The 17,984-nt window shown below is 43.8% G+C and overlaps 1 protein-coding gene across 1 annotated transcript; it reads left to right on the top strand.

Annotated features, from left to right (window-relative positions):
- Positions 1 to 14,938: 14,938 nt before the first annotated feature.
- On the top strand, positions 14,939 to 17,353 carry LOC147890963 (pentatricopeptide repeat-containing protein DOT4, chloroplastic-like). Its single transcript, XM_087389853.1, has one exon. The coding sequence runs from the start codon at positions 15,406 to 15,408 to the stop codon at positions 17,032 to 17,034; it is 1,629 nt and encodes a 542-aa protein (XP_087245979.1). The 5' UTR covers positions 14,939 to 15,405; the 3' UTR covers positions 17,035 to 17,353.
- The last annotated feature ends 631 nt before the right edge of the window (positions 17,354 to 17,984 follow it).

The following is a 17,984-nucleotide window of genomic DNA, read 5'->3' as shown; positions in this document are numbered from 1 at the left end:
CTAGGTTTCATGTCTCTCACAATGTCCTCTATCGCGTCCACCAATCTTTTAATCCACTTTAGATGATATGACTTTTTGCTCATTTTGACCACAACATGCACTTTCTTGCTATGAATTTGTAGATTACCTATCCATTGCTCTATCATCACACTTTGATTGGCCAATTCATCAAATGGATGTGCAAAAGGCTTTCTTGAATGTTCTTCTTCGTGAAGAAATCTACATGCAAAAAACAAAAGGTTATGTTGTCATATACCAAGAGAAAACGTTTTGCACATTGCTCAAATCCTTGCATGGATGGAGAAAGCACCTAAATCATGGAATGATAGCATCCATAGTCACTTTATCAATGTGGGCTTCACCCATAAGATTCATCTCCTTTTTCCTTATATAAAGACATCACAAGACATTGTTATTGTTGTTATTTATGTGGATTGATATAATCATTGTAGGATCTAACACAAGCTCATTTTAGAAGTCACAAGTCATCTCACATCAGATTTTGACATAAAAGACATGGGAGACATATTCTCTTGGCACAGAAACATGGAGAAATATACATGATACTACATTAACACAAGGCAAGTACCTCTTGAAGTAGTTCTACATACATGATTGTGCAAACCCTTGTATACTCTAATCATATCAAACATAAAGCTTTCATCTTATGACATCTCACCAAATATAGATCCTCAGCAATACAAACAACTTATTGGAAGTTTGATTTATTTGGGCACAATTACTACTAGGCTAGAAATTTCACATCCAGTTGGCATTCTAAGTCACTATATGTAGAATCTCAAAATGTCTCATCTAGATGTAGCGAGTATCTCTATGTTATATAGTAATATGGAATCATATTTGACATAAAATCCATGGACATAGGCCTTCCATGTTTTACTTGATGCGAATTGGGCTAGTAGTTTGGATGACAATGGATATAAGTGGTTTCTCCTTGAGTCTTGATCAATAGCCCAATCATGGCAAAGCAAGAAGCAACCAACAATAGCTTTATCATCTATCAAAGCAAAATGCATAGGACCAATTGAAGCATAATATAGAGGATCTACAATGCCTTTTTTTTGGGGCGAGAAACGATCTTAAATGGTGCTTGTGAAGAATAATTATGGTTTAGAAGGTTTGTTGATGCTTTTGATCCCTCACCCCAGCTAACTCAGAAGTGCTTGGTTTATGACCTAACCCGATGCTATGTTCATTGAAGATGCTCACTCTTATATTCCTAAGGAGAGTGTGTTCGGATGCAAAACATGTGCCAACATATAAAACACTTGGAGGTCGGGGTTAGCTATCATAGAAGAACCATATGATGAACGGACAACACTGAGTTATAAACACACTTAGACAATGGAGTAAGCACAACAGTATAGAATAGAATACTAGAGAACCGATTGCTCATTCACTTCTATTGAATCAAACTCTCTTGATACAACCAAGCCGCCTCGGCTTGCAGTTAACAATCCCTATCCTAGCAACGCAGGTCAGAGGAAGAGAACTTAGTACACTACTCTCTTGTTCTCTTCTCGGCTTGCTACAATCAAATAACTACCCAAAGAACCGCCTTCTAAAAGAGTGTGTGTTCAATGTGCCAACCTCCTATCTCCAATTGGTTGTGTTACCACGATCAACTGAACCTCTCCTACAAAATGGGTGCTTGGCCAACTCTGTTGCTTCCAACCAAGGCCAACGCTTGGTGACCACACATAACTATTAGCCTAACTTGGGGCTAACATCTCACCTCAGCTAATATGCATGGATTTTCTTAAATTTTTTTAAATATGCAAGGGAAAAATATGAAAATTTCATGGCCCCCCTCCCACAATATATAAGGTATGTAGCTTGAAAAAAATATGCAAGATTTTAAGATTTGTACATATTTTTCATAATATGTGAGGCCCGAGGGGGGGGGGGGTCTTTTGATGAGGGGGGGTAAAACAACAAATACACTAAAATATGAAAACCCTTCTCCTTTCAAATTAATGTAACTTTTTCATGTGTTAGCCAAATTTCAAGGTGTAAAGACATATTTGAAGCTCTTTTAGTGTAGAACACAACCATATTAATTTGAATAATTTCTACTCATGGCATATTGTCATACTCAAGATTTTGATAGGTTTTCTTACTGAAGGGAGTTGGCACCCCAGGACAACTGTTCTCAGCTCCATTGATAATCAATACTTCGCCTATAGGAAGAAACACCATATCTCCCTTTGCCCCTCCATATGGGCATAGTGTCTAGCTCCCATGCCGGATTTGCAGTTTGGGAGAGTAGGATTACACAATCAATTCTTTCTACTCCTGTTGTTGCAGTATGCTATTTACACGAGTGATAGAGAAGATGAACACTACAGTGGCTTCTCGACTATCATTATTATCCAAGCTCCTTATGTTGCGAGTGAAGTTTTTTACAGTAGTATCACTTAGATATGGTTAGCTTTTAAATATGGGTCAAATCTTGAAGTCGAAGGAAAAATTGTGACTCAATAAGATGAATAATGCCATAGAGGAGAGAGAGCAGAAATGGTGCCTAGCTTATTGACCTAGCTTTCACCCCCATTGCTCCTCCCCATCCTACACTGAGTGGTTCTCTTTCTTCTTTCCTATCCTCCCTCTCCCATGGTTTGCCCATGCAGCCAACATTGTCTCTTAGATGCTGTCTTTCGGTCCTTTCTTCTGCTGTGCCATGTAGGTGCGGCTAGCTCCCTTTGCACTATTGCATTTCATCACAAATGGAGTTATTGCAAGAATTATAGCCTGAGCATGCTCAATCGTAAACAGACAATTATTTGAGTAGATCGATGTATGCTCAAATGCTTTTCAAGCCAAAGTGCCCATAAACGATTGAATTTGGATGTTGACAAACGATGTAGGGGCAGTAATGTAGAGGCTACAATGCTTATAGAGCTTGCAAATAGATTTCTCTATAAGTGGTGAAGTAGCATGTGAACTATTTGAGTGCATACTGATAGGTTAATAGCTTGGACAAGTGCACTTTCACAACTTCATCGAAGATGTCTTTTATGACGGTCGTGTAAAGCAATATGCACTAGCGCTACACCCTCACACGTATGTTCCCCCCTTATAAGGAGTTGATTTATGATTCCCAGCGTCCAACCATTGATTCCTTCTAGATGCTATAATCAGCATCTCCAAGCCCTCTTGATTTTCCTCAATCACATCAATTGAATGTTTTATTTTATATAGCTTGAATGTCCAAAATCCAAAAATGGCATATTTTAAGCCATTCCACCGGGTTGGATTCAAGCTTTTTGTTAGAAAAACCTCGAGAATCTTTCCTAGAATCAAGCCGATCTCCTTGGCCATTGTGGATGCTACAAAGATCATAGTATTTTCCCTTGGAAGATTATTTGGGTTATAAGATCCATCAAAATGATAAGTCTTGAGGTCTTGAATTTGCCCATGCAAGATAAGAAACTTAGGCATCAATCTAGCATATAAACTTTGTTTCGCCCTTTTGTTGAGAAGGCCAAGAACGCTTAGACCCAAATTGAGATAATGGGTTATCCTCCAATGATCAATCTATGATTTGCAACTTGAGCATAACAAATTGGTTCCTATTAGCACACCAATCCAGCAAATTATGGTCATCTTTGCTTATGAAGAAAGATCATAGTCTCAAAATCGCCCCCTTCTCTTGGACCTTGGTTGTGACATTGTCAAGGGTATCAAGGCTTGAAACCTCCAAGGTCATATGCTTTCCTGTCAAGGCCTTAACAAAGACCTGGATACTACCCCGCAATGGCTAAACAAGATGAGTCTAGGTTTTGACCATGGTTGTGAATCAATCTGATCGAAGGAGTCCCCCCCCCCCCCCAATGCTAGATGGATCACAAGAAGCCTCACCAAGGCCTATCCTTACAGTGCACCTGGGTAGCTCAGGATCTTCATTGGCAGCTTGCTCAACATAAATATGGTATGAAGGCTATGTGCTTTGGTTTATGGGAGCTCTTGAAAAACTGTAAGGATAGGCCTTAACAAAGACCTGCATACTGCCCCGCAATGGCTAAACAAGATGAGTCTAGGTTTTGACCATGGTTGTGAATCAGTCTGATCGAAGGAGTCCCCCCCCCCAATGCTAGATGGATCACAAGAAGCCTCACCAAGGCCTATCCTTACAGTGCACATGGGTAGCTCAGGATCTTCATTGGCAGCTTGCTCAACATAAATATGGTATGAAGGCTATGTGCTTTGGTTTATGGGAGCTCTTGAAAAACTCATTTAGAATGGGCTACAAGAGTACGGGTTGATCTATTGCTTATAAAGATCGGAACATTTGAGGATGAGACAATCGGTCAACAAGCTTAGAATATAGCGTAAATCAAACAAGCTTAGAATATAGTGTAAATCAAATGAATGGAAGGAATATAGCTCTATTTTCTTAGTTTTTATGCCATGTGGTAATCAAACGGTAGTCCCCTGTGTGGCGGCCTCTCTTAATGGTGACCTCTCTTAGTGCCTTGCTCAACATGGAGCCATGTGTGATCATCTCCCTAGCTCAACCTCTCCATCATCTATATTTCCTCTTTCATTAATCCTTTTGCATATTTTAAACCTCACTCTCTCACTTTTAGGTTTTTTTATGATATCTCCTCTACTCAACAAGAAGTGGACTTCCACCAAAAGGTTGAAACATCTACACAAGAGGAGAGTAGTAGAAGACTCACCTTGATAATTTTTTGTAATGTAGTTTGGTCTAGCAAATAGGAAGATGAGTCAGAGAAGGGAGGTTGAAACATCTACACAAGAGGAGAGTAGAAGAAGACTCACCTTGATAATTTGTTGTAATGTAGTTTGGTCTAGCAAATAGGAAGATGAGTTAGAGATGGGAGGAGGAGGCTAGAGTTGGAGGACTAGGACACCCCTCCAAACCTTTTTATAAGATGAAAATTTTATTTAATCTAGGATGCCCCTATGAAGATATCTTTGAGATCATATATTTCTTTAATACATTATTCTATCTATTTTATTACTTAAGGAAGAGTTGGCAGGTGGCACCCAATGGATGTGCAACACAAACAACTTCCCAAAGAGTGAGTTGGTAGATTATCTCCTAGAGAGTCAGATAAGCTAAGCCACATGGCAGTGCACTGTGGCCTCTCAGAGAGTGAGCTGTAGAGTGATGTCAATTGAAGGTAGAGCATATAGCCAGAGAGTTGGAGAGCTAGAGCGTGGAGTGGTTTTGAAGGTTGGTGCCTTCTATGAGAGATCCTCTTGAGTGCAAGGAAAGGTTGTGCCATGTGGCACCCTCTCATTGCCGCTTGCTTGCTCCTCCTATGTTCTCTCTCCTTGCATGCTTTGTCCAACAAGCTTTCCCCCCAGATACTCACTCCATTCATGTCCCTAGCACACCTCCCTTTTCTCTCTCTCTCTCTCTCTCCCCTTCTATAGTGAAATATTGTCAGTCAAATATATTGTATACATATGCATGTGTAGAGGTGTGGGTGTGTGTTTGTGTATGCACATATACATTTGAATGCATACACACATGCTTAATTTAGTTAATTTCATAAACTTTATATATTTATTTAGTCAAAATCACACGAAGATTGACTGTGTTGCAATCTAGTGGCACTCAAGATATGAAACACATTAGGAACATAATTGTGTGTGTTTGTGTATGCACATATACATTTGTATGCATACAGACATGCTTAATTCAGTTAATTTCATAAACTTTATATATTTATTTAGTCAAAATCACACAAAAATTGATGGTGTTGCAATCTGGCGGCACTCAAGATATGAAACACATTAGGCACATAATCTGACATAAAACAATGAATTATAGGAAAGCTAAGAGGTGGATTTAGGAAAACTTTCAGCAAGTGCACACATGCATGCACAAGGTAAGACTATCTATTCTATTTCTTAGGGAAGAGTTGGTAGTGGCACCCAATAGACATGCCACACGAATAGATTCCCATAGAGTGAGCTCAGCAAAGAGCCTCCTAGAGAGTGAGTTGAGCTGAGCCACATTGCAGTGTGTTGTTGCCTCCTAGAGAGTGAGCTATGGAGTGATGTTAGAGGTGGACCATGCAATGAGAGAGCTACAAAGATAGAATGTGGAGTAGTTTTGAAGTTGTTATCTTCTTTGAGAGCTCCTCCTGAGTGCAAGGGAAGGTTGTGCCATATGGCACCCTCTCCTTTCTCCTTGCCTTGCTCCTCCCATGTTCTCTCTCCTCTCATGCCTTGCCCATCAAGCTTCCCCCCAACCCACTCACTTCATTGAAGTCCCCCCCTACTTCCCTCCATGCACCTACCCCATCTCTCTCTCTCTCTCTCTCTCTCCCTGCCTTCACATCCCCCCACTCTAATGTATGATAATAATATACTCACTCTCTCATTTTGATAAGGTATCTTATTGTACTACCATCTATTTTGCCAAGAAAGAAAGAAAAGATGAGAAGCATAGGGTTCACCTACATGATTTTTAGGGTTCTTTTGTTGGGTTTTGTTGTCTTTGTGCCAACATGGACTTAGGAAGAATAGAATGTGTGTGTAGAGTAGCGGCAAAGCTTCGCCTTGTACTTGCATAAGGCTAGAAATAATCCCTCTTAGAAATCCAACTTGCATGTTCTACATGCAAGTTCTACATACGATTCCTACATGCAACTCCTACATGCGAGTTCTACATGCAACTCCTACATGCAAGTTCTACATGCAAGTTCTACATACAACTCCTACATGCGAGTTCTACATGCAACTCCTACATGCAACTCCTACATGCGAGTTCTACATGAAACTCCTACATGTGAGTTCTACATGCAACTCCTACATGCAACTTCTGTATGCAAGTTCTAGATGTAGAGAGAGAATGTCTTACAATTCCTACATGTAGAGAGAGAAGCTCTCCAACTTGTATAAATACCCCATAATGGAATGAAGCCCACACTCTTTGGGGCATTGTGTTGAGTTCTACTTTGGTATTCCAAGCAATTGTCTCAAGTATCCATGCGTCCTTGCACTCCACGTCAAAAAGTATGTCCTAATCTTGCAACTCCTCCTCCCCTCTCCTCCAACCTTGCAACCCATCCTCTCCCTCTCCTCCTCTCTCCTCCTCCCTCCTCCTCCTCCTCCTCCTCCTCCCTCTCATCCTCCTCCCTTCTCTCTCTTCTTTTCCCCATGCTCTTACACCTTCTTCCTCTCCCACTCCTATGCTCCCCCTAAACCCTTTGTTCCTCAACCCTTAACCTCCATGATCTATGAGGAGACAAGTTCTCCACCATGTACTCTACCCTGAACCTTGGATTCTCCTTCTAACCCTGGAACCTCTTCTAAACTCTAGAGCCTCTCTCTAAACCTTGGAACCTCCTTCTAACCCTTGAACCTCCTTCTAAACCTTGGAACCTCCAACATATCAACCCCAAGCATCAACCTTGGGTTACTATCTTAAGAAATTTTTTTTATTTCTTAAAAAGAAGCCACATGATAAACAATTAGACTAGGTAGTGGACACGAAGACGTAGAGCTTGCAATTTTGATCATTTCACCTTTTTACAAAAGAGCGATCCAAACAAAAAAAAGTTACGGCTCGGGACGAGTTTAGGGTTTATCCCTAAACCTAAACCCATTTCCTATAAAAACCCACTCCACCCTCTCATTCTTTATCCTTCACATCTTGCCTTCATCCTCTTCCCCATTCTGAGCCCTATGCATGACACTCCTCCCTCTCCATCGACCACCACTATCCTCCCATCCTCACATGGTAAGTTACTTCGAGCCCATCTCGCAGCAGCGAGGATAAACTAGCCATCCACCCACCATCCATTGGTCCTCAACAATCCCGTTACATCGAGATAGACTTGGAGAGCGTTCAGGTGACCATCTCTTCCACCATTCCCCCCTCCACCACCATCCCCTTCACTTCCCCCTGTCCCATCTCCATCTCCCCTGCCCCCCTCTCCCCCACCCTCCCCTCCATCTCCACCATGCCCTTCCATCTCCACCACCCCTTCCCCCCCCCCTCCCTCCATTCTTCCCCCCCCTTCCATCTCCACCCCCCCCCCTGCTCCATTCTTCCCCCTCCCCTTTCACCCCTCGATCTCCACCACCCCTCCCCCCCCCCCCCCTCTCCTCCATTCTTCCCCCCCCTTCACCCCCCCTTCCATCTCCACCACCCCTTCCCCCCCCCCCCCCCCCCCCCGGCCTCCATTCTTTCCCCCCCTTCCATCCTCCCCTCCATCTCCACCACCCCTTCCCCCCCCCCTTCCCTCCCCCCTCCCATCTCCACCTTCCCCCCCTCCATCTCCACCACCCCCTCCACCCTCCAACACCCCCCCTTCCATATCCTCCACCCCCCTCCTCCATCTCCCCCTCCACCACCACCACCACCACCCCCTCCCCATCTCCCCCTCCACCACCACTCTCTTCCTCTCCTCTCTCTCTCCCTCTCTCTTCCCCCCTTCTCTCTCTTTCCCTCCCCCTCCCTCTTCTTCCTCTCTCTCTCTACCCCCTCTCTCTTCTCCTCTCTCTTTTCTCTCCTTCTCTCTCTACCCCCCTCTCTCTTCTACCCCCTCCCTCTTCTCTCTCTCTCTCTATTCCCCCCTCTCTCTCTCTACCCCTCTCTCGTCTCCTCTTTCTCTTTCAATCTCCTTCTCTCTCTACCCCCCTCTCTCTTCTACCCACAAATAAAAAATTTGCATTATAACAAGACAAAATGTATCATGAGAGCCCCAACTTGGTACTTAGGCACTATCACACCACAACATGGTTGGATGCCGTCGCGACAATGATGGGGATATCGACCTCGATGCAAAGGATGACAATTTCTTTAATCGAAGAAATAATGACACTCAAGGCAAGCGCCCCTTGGGAAAACTGGAACTTCCCAAAATATAATGGTAGGGGAGATCCAGTCTGATTCCTCTAGTATTTTGATGCCGCATGTAGAGTAGGTGGAGATCAATCCCATGAAACCAAGGTGGCTTGGTTTCCCATGGCCTTAATTGCCTGATGAAGCATCTGAATGGTACCTAGACCTTCTAGTGGAAGAGCGCGCCACATGGGACCTACTTCAAATAGAACTTAAACGACGCTTCAAACAGAGAGGCTACAAGATGATCCCGCTCTCCAACTAAGCAAGATTGAACAAGGCCGGCGAACTGCTTGATGAAGCATCTGAATGGTACCTAGAACTTCTAGTGGAAGAGCCCACCATATGGGACCTACTTCAAACAGAATGTAAATGATGCTTTCAAAAGGAGAGGCTACAAGATGATCCCGCTCTCCAACTAAGCAAGATCGAACAAGGCTGGCGAGAAATTATATGCACATACCTGAGTAAGATAAAAAAATTAATCGCCGAATGTGACCCACACCCAGATGCAAAGTACCTCACGGAATGGTCTATTGAAGGACTAAGAAAGAAAATTCGAAAGAATATGAAAAAGATTAGCAGCTATGAAACGTTCAGTGCTCCTCATATGGCAGCCATTGACATCGAGGATGGCATGACTGACTCAAACACTAGCAATGATGATGGCAGATCTAGTACACGAGATAAGCGCTCGAAAAAAGACAAATCCAAGTCCATTGCCAAAACATCAAATGAAGATCACCTAGAGGCCATGACCATGAAGCTGAAAGAAGACATGATGCAGGCCATGGAACAAAAACTTCACTTGTCTTAGCTGCCAACTCAGACATATCCATGGTGAGAAAATGTTTGGTGTCCACACTGCATGGCCAATCATATAGCAAATGAGTGCCTGGTCCTAAGAGCCAAGATCACTGCACAAGCAAATCCACCGCCAAGGTTGTGGTGCCGTATCTGCATCGTCGGCAGCCATGATGAAAACAATTGCATCTTCAACATGCGCAACAACCTGCCTCGACCTCAACAATACCAAGCAGCACCCCGGCACCCACGCCAATGTACATGCAACCAGCACTTGCACAAGCACCCCTAGTTCCGAGGCTAAATCCTGTTCCCGTTTGGACATAAGTCCCACAGCTACTCAGGAATTCGAATCCACGACCATATCCAAGAGCACCAAATCCAGCTCCTCAGGCAGTTCTAATAGATCAATCACAAGCCGAGGAAGTAGACTCATCATTTGAGTATGAAACTGTTGGGATATCTCAAGGTGTATGCCTCAGGCACACCTTATGTTTCTATGTGTGAGTGCTAGAGGCACAGTTAGGTGCCCACAAGCACAGTTAGGTGGTGGAAAAGCCACATAGGATGATTGAGTGAATCTAGGAGCAGATTGAGGAGATGATTGTGGAGCTTTGAGGTCATCAGTGATGTCAGTGACCTTGTATGAGGTGCCTACTTAAGGACCTCTTTCTTCTTCATTCCATATGAAAGTATTCTGATTTTGTGTCCACTCTACTCTTTCCTTTCAGCATTCCAACATGGTATCATAGCCCTTTGATCCCCCTTGAGCCCATTTTTGCCACATCATCATCATCTTCTTCTTCTTCTTCTTCTTCACCATCTCTCCCTCTTCTCCAAAAATTTTGCTTGAGCTTGTTCTCCTTCAATCCTCAACCATTTCCCACGTCCTTTCTGCTGGAGATCCCTCTAGTTGGGGCGAACTTTGAGCTGGAAGGAATCGACGAAATTCGCGTGCTGCTCGTCGCCATTGCAGAAAAGTCGTCGAAATCCTCTACTGCAAGTTCTCTGCACCTGCTCTGTCTTTTCCTAATTCCTTCCAGGGCAAGCTTCTCCATACCTAGAGCTACCTTGTGCTGAAATTTGAGCAGCAATGGCTACATATTGAAGGAGAAAACAGAGAAAAACCAGTCGACTTTGTTCATGAAGGTGAAGGCGACCTGACGCATATTTTCGCCTCTTCTTCCCAGAGGATCTACTGTGGTATACCAGCTTTCTTTTGCCTCAGAAAGCCCTCTTTCTTTTGCTTTGAAGAGTGTGATATGAGCCCTCCAAGTTCAGCTCTCTAGTTTTGACAGTTTTGACATACTTTTGAAAAGGATGCTACATAAAATGCTACTCTAGCATTTCTGGTCTTTTGAAGTTTTCAATAACTTCACTACAAGTGTTGCTTCAGTTTTGTTTTGACTTGCTAGACCTGGTTGTGTTTGAAAAGTGTTTATTTCATTCACTCCTATGAAGCATGCAAAAAGTAGCATCATTGTTTGAAAACTAGTCACTACTATTTGCTACATCAAGTGCTTATACTTTGGAAGCATTTCAGTTCTTTTTGCCTTGTAAGAGAGATAGACACTGCCCAATATCTGGGTTAGACCCTCTCATGGCTACTTTATATAATCTTGAGAAGTTCAATGGAAAGGGATTCCATACATGGCAAATGAAAGTAAAATTTTCATTAATGCGGGAGAACTTATGGGGACTTGTCAAACCTACTCCTACCGCTTCTTCTACGGCCTCAAATGCTGGACAATCTTCAGCTCCGACACGACCGGCAAGGGATCCAGCAAGAGAAGAAAAAGCATATGGTATAATTGCTTTAGCTTTGGGTGATGATTACATACATCATATATCTGACTTGGAGTCTCCATCGGAAGCATGGCAGAAGCTAGATTTGATTTTTGGTGCAAGCTCTCACATATCTAAACTATCACTTAAAATTTCCTTCTTTGAATTAAAGATGGCAAGTGATACTACTTTAGCTGCTCATGTCAACTATATGCGGAGTCTGATGACTCAGTTAGCTTCTATCAACTCTCCTATCACCCCTGATGATGCTATGGCAGTACTACTTAAGAGTATGCCTGAAAGTTTTGATCACATTGTAAGCACTTTGAAGAATATTCCCAATCCACACCTTGAAGGCATTATCTCAGCTCTCCAAGAAGAAGAAAGACATATGGAGTTAAGGAAAGGCAATGACACTGCTTATGTTATGAAATTACAGAAGGGCAAGTATTCTCCTTGCAATCACTATGGAAAAACAAATCACCTATCAAAGGACTGCTTCAAAGTAAATCCATGCAAGCACTGTGGCAAAAACAACCATAGTGAGAAGTTTTGTTGGGATATCTCAAGGTGTATGCCTCAGGTACACCTTATGTTTCTATGTGTGAGTGCTAGAGGCACAGTTAGGTGCCCACAAGCACATTTAGGTGGTGGAAAAGCCACATAGGATGATTGAGTGAATCTAGGAGCAGATTGAGGAGATGATTGTGGAGCTTTGAGGTCATCAGTGATGTCAGTGACCTTGTATGAGGTGCCTACTTAAGGACCTCTTTCTTCTTCATTCCATATGAAAGTATTCTGATTTTGTGTCCACTCTACTCTTTCCTTTCAGCATTCCAACAGAAACAGAGTACCCAGTGTACTATGTAGAAGGTGCAGAGGCTCTAATAACAGTTTATGCAAATCAAGTACGTCCCAGCACATATCGAGCACCCATCAAGTACTACGGTTGTGGCAAAAATCACCTGATCATAGAGTACCCTCATAGTGGTAGCCTAGCTACTTTCCAACCACTTTGTAGAGATTGTGGCATAAGACATGCTTGTATGGATTGTCCCATGAAAAATAAAGTCCCATAACAAATAGAGGTTAAGCCTAACGTCCCAATCAGCATCATTGGGGTGGACCATCAAAGTCTGGGTCCGGCAAGTGTAATATCACAACCTGTAAATGTAATTACATGCCAATAGAAAGAGGCCACCAAGGACCCTAACATTCCAATCCAACCAAAGTGACTTCTTAAAAAGAAAGCATAAGTGCCTCCACCTTCGCCAAGCAATGAGCAGCTGAGTTCATCCACATCAACTCCCAAGCCTCAGATAAAAGAAGCTCCATACCCAAATGCAAAGGTGGAGAAGGCTCATTTTCAAGCACTTCAACAATGGGTACAAAAGGAACAAGCTCAATTTGAGGCTGAGAAACAAGCTCAAGACCCAATCCATGACTTGGCCCCAAAGAGTATTGATACTAACTCGAGCCTCTATTCCAACAATAGACTCCACAACATAATGTACCGCCACGTCAACTTGAAGGAGCCGCACTCTCTAGCATCTTGAGTTGCCGTGCATCAATTCCCATCGGAATCCTCCTACGAAACTGTCCCAATCTCTGGAAGAGTTTCAAAGGATGGATTGAACTCCAAATCCCCCTCCACCTATGAATGACATCGAAGATATCCCTGTGCGAATGGGTGAGAGCGATGACATATGCAACATTACTGTGCCTTTGATCCACAAGGCATATAATGAAGTCCAAGCCATAGTGGATGGTGGACCTGGTGTAAGTGTCCTATCAAAGGAGCTCTACGAAGAATGGGGTCTCCCACCAATGCAAAGGGTGCATTGGCTAATTTCAACATACGCCTTGCCGATGATTCATGGGCTAAACCCTTGGGAATAGTAAATGGCGTGTCCACAAAGGTCGCAGGAGTCCGCTTTTCCCTTCAATTCACAATCTTGGATCTTCCCAAAAAATCCTATTAATTCTTATTGGGACGTCCTTAGTTACAGGAAGCATCAGTCCTCCATGACTAGGGAACTGATAGACAAAGGAAAACTGAAGTATCTAGGTCAAGGACCCTACTGAGTAAGAAAGATGAATCTCATCGGAGCTATGCTGCTAGAAACATTGGATGGAGTCCAATTCAACACAATAATAAACGGGAGCCGACTGAAGCGCTACTACTTCAACACGCAAGCCATCCCGACAAAAACGAAGATTTGGGAAACCAAGTCTTCCTTAGTTAGGATTAGATTGTATCACGAGCACTCACTAGCATATGCATGTTTTTGCACATATAGTTTGCACTAGATTATTACACGCACACTCACTGGCATATGCACATTTTTGCACCATTTAGGAAGACCTAATCGATTTCGTATTAGGCACGTGCACTCACACGATTTTGCATAGGCACATAATAGATTGCATCAATAATAGTATCACACACTTTCATTCCATACTCTCAAAGCATGTAATTAATTCACAAGCAGGACAAGAAGCTATGCCAAAACTCAAGATGAATAGACAAAAGAGTCCGCAGCCTCAGCAACGAGACCCTCGCCAAACATCACATCTCCTAAATGCAAAAATATCAAACTTGCATACAAACTTATCTACAAGCTCAATGATACGGGTGTAGTCGCATCCAACATGTATGCAAGATAGCAAGAAATACCAGCCTCAACAACGAGACCCCCGCCAAACCTCTTCCCAAGAAGATTCAAAGGCCGAGTCCGCAGGCTCAGAAACAAGATCCCCTCTGAAATTCACAACCGTCTACCCCTCCTCAAGAGGAGATAAGCTTACTAACTACATACCATAAATTGTATGGTACAAAAGCATTACAGCAGGAACCACTCGCATGCCACAAGCTCAACAGCCACTAGGTTACGCACATGGCATCCCAACTACGTGCTTGCAATAAGCCATAACTCGAGGACGGGTAATAAAATGGATCTGGGAGTATGTTGTCTCTATGCCAACATGGACTTAGGAAGAACAGAATGTGTGTGTGGAGTAAAGCACACACTCTCTCTATAAGTCTGTGCGTGCATGCATGCGTGCATTCATGTGTGTGTGTGTGCGTGCATGCACGGTGTACCTATCTGTCTATCAATCTATATACATATATATGTGACGTGATACCTCATCTTCTTTCTTCTATTCTATTTCTAAAGGAAGAGTTGCCATGTGGCATCCAATGGACGTGCCAAGTGGAGACCTTCCTAGAGAGAAAGCTACATGGAGAGCCTCTCCGAGAGTGAGCTGAGCTGAGCCATGTGGTGGCGCACTCTTGGCTCCCAAAGGTGAGTTGCAAAAGCAATGTTGGAGTTAGAGGGTGCATTGGTATTGAAAGTTTGTGTCTTTCGTGAGAGCTCGCTATGCCACTCCTTGCCCCTTGCCTTGCCCAACAAGTTTCCGCCCCACCTACTCATTCCAACCCCATCTTTCTCTCTCTCTCTCTCTCTCTTTCTCTCAACGTGAAATTAATGACATTTTACCTTGAGACCTGGTCATGCTACTCGTAAGGACTTTAGACCTTAAAACCCAATCGGCCTCGTTGTGAATAGTATTTTAGGACTAGCGTGTACAGAGCGTTGCTGGATTAGGAAAGCGATGTTTTGAAAGAAGGTGCTGCATGTTCGAACTCCGGGATAACCGATAGAGCAAAGTAGAGTGTGAGATTTGCAAAAGATGTAGAATTAATTGGCATGTTGGCTTCTGACAACTCTTGTGTGAGCTCACTAAGGAGTCGCTATGGATAGACGATTTGTACATTCCAGGTGGGCTTGAAGACATGGGCGCAAAAAATGAGGGAATGCACGGGGCCAAATCCTCCAGTGGCCAGGCCGGTGAAGACATTGGCTTGATGGAAGACTGTGGCAGCAATTACAAGGGGAGCTTTAGGTTTGGAGTAAAAGTGACGCGAAGCACAAGAAGTGCGAGAGAGCAGTGGCTTGGAGATGCTGAGCTTAGAGGAGGCCTTCACTTCTTTGGAACGCTTGCCCCAGCTACCTTTGGTAGAGAACTTTATATTCATATTGCAGCAGTGCAGGAAAAATAAAAATCTACCATATGCCAAGCGCTTGCACGCCTACATGTGCAAAAGTGGGGTGGAATGTCATAGATCTCTGGGGAACTTCCTTATCCCTATGTTAGTGGAATGTGGGAGTATGTGCAATGCTCAGCTGGTCTTTAACAGGCTGATTGATCGGAATGAGCATTCTTGGACCTCTCTCATCATGGGTTGTATTGAATGTGAGGAATCACAGCATGCCCTCAACCTGTATCAGAAAATGCAAGAGGACTCTGTGCATCCTAGCAAGTATACATTTGTGGCCCTTCTGAAGGCTTGTGCTAGGCTGAAAGATGTGGAGAGAGGCCAGAAAATACATGCTGAGATAGCCAAACAGGAACTGGAAAGAGAGCCCTTTGTTGGCAATGCCTTAATTGACATGTATGCCAAATGTGGCTTGCTTGCAAAAGCACGGGGAGTGCTTAACGAGCTGCCAGTTCGTGGTGTAGTCTCATGGACGGCACTCATTGTAGGATATGCTGAACATGGGTTCGGTGAGGAAGCACTGAGCTGTTTTGAACAAATGCGATGGGAGGGTGTCTCTCCAGATGTTATTACTTTTGTTTGTGGCTTGAAAGCTTGTGGCAGCATAGGAGCCATAGATAAGGGAAAACAAATTCATGCTGACATTGCCAGACAGGAATTGGAGAGAGATCATCGTGTTGGCAACACTTTGGTCGATATGTATGCCAAATGTGGCACTCTTGCAAAAGCACAGGAAGTGTTTGACAAGCTTGCAGTCCAAGATGTAGTCTCATGGACGGCACTAATTGGAGGGTATGCTGAACACGGGCTTGGTAAGGAAGCACTGGACTGTTTTGAACAAATGCGACTGGAGGGCGTCCCTTGGGATGTTGTCACTCTTGTATGCAGCTTGAAAGCTTGTGGCAGCATAGGAGCCATAGACAAGGGCCAAGAAATACATGCTGAGATTGCCCTAAAGAAGTTGGAAAGAGATTCTCGTGTTGGCAAGGCCTTAGTAGACATGTATGCCAAATGTGGCTCTCTTGCAAAAGCATGGGAAGAACTTGCCAAGCTGCCAATTCGAGATGTAGTCTCGTGGACTGCACTAATCACAGGCTATGCCCAGCTAGGAGAAAGCAAAATCGTTTTCCATATGTTTGAGAGAATAAGAGAAGAAGGTTTAAAGCCAGATGGGGTCACATTCCTTAGCGTTCTTACTGTATGCAGTCACGCTGGTCTGGTGGAGGAGGGTAAGATGTACTTTGAGGCCATGAGCAAAGACTATGGCATCATTCCAACTATTGAGCACCACATCTGCATGGTCGATCTCCTTGGCCGTGCAGGCCAATTAGATGAGGTAGTAGAGATGGTTGACAAGATGCCGTTTCAACCTAACTTTGTGGTGTGGCATACTGTGCTGGGTGCTTGTCAGAAGTGGGGAAATGTAGAGCTTGGAGGACAGGCTTTTGAACTTGCAGTGGCATTGGATGAAAAGGATGTTACCGCTTATGTCTTGATGTCGAACATCTATGCTGGTGCTTACTTGCAGTAGGATGAGAAGAACGTCGATGCAATGAGTGAAAGAACAAGCATGGAAGAAGCCAGGACAGGCTTAGACTGAGGTTGGTGGAATTGTGCATACGTTTCTGGTGGGCAATAGATGAGACATATCCTTCATGCTTTTGAAGGAAACTAGCTTTGCATATACATCTTGTGTGATGGATGTGCCCGGCTATGTGGGCACAGAGAGCCACCTTGTGTACCCTAATCTATATTCCCAAGCCCTCTCAGATGTGTCGTCTAAAATCTGATGAGACCACTCCTCTTACGGCAGCGAACTACTTGTCATAGCTGCAACCCCTCAAGGAACCTTGTGGGAGCTATTGTGACTCTGGTGTATTGGTCCCTTGCACTTGATGTGGCCAGAGATCATTCGCAATCTTTTTTAATGCTGTCATAGTTAACTTTACTCTTTTCTCTTCATGGGGTGTCTTTCGACTGCCTAGCTAATCTTTGTGGGCGGAGAAAATGAGCCTTGCCTATCACCATGGACCCCCTCCCCACTTTCAGCTCCTCCTTTCTTTGCTCGCTTCCCTATCCCTGTGCTTGAGCTCGTAGTCATGCTTATGCGGTTGAGGGTGAAGATCGACCTTGCAAATGAAGAACTCACACTCAGACATAAGTATATATAGAGAGAGAGCGCGCTCTCTCAAGGAGCTCTTCTTAAAGCGACCAAACTGGTTTTGCATGTTGACCTGGGCGTCCCTGCCCTTCTACTTGACTGATATCACTTGTCCGTCACCTTGTCCTCTGCTTCAACTCGAAGTTGACGTTGGTCCTCATTGGTAGTTGTCTAAGCTTCAACTCGAATCAGCTGGTGCTGGTTGAATTTCGAAATTGCACTACGCAATATGGATGGGAACCTTCACCATTGTTCCAGTTTCAAAATTCAAATCTATACGCCGTGGAGGGGCTTTAGAGCAAGTTCCCTAGTTCGCATAT

This window comes from Dipteris shenzhenensis, chromosome 18 (genome assembly GCF_047967505.1).
Source record: "Dipteris shenzhenensis isolate YYH24624 ecotype China chromosome 18, Dip_SZ_1.0, whole genome shotgun sequence".
Lineage (NCBI taxonomy): Eukaryota > Viridiplantae > Streptophyta > Polypodiopsida > Gleicheniales > Dipteridaceae > Dipteris > Dipteris shenzhenensis.
This window is presented reverse-complemented; position numbering and strand designations above follow the sequence as displayed.

Bases quoted from the DNA above. Each gene is read 5' to 3' on its own strand.
- LOC147890963 (XM_087389853.1), top strand. From the start codon at position 15,406: ATGCTGAGCTTAGAGGAGGCCTTCACTTCTTTGGAACGCTTGCCCCAG.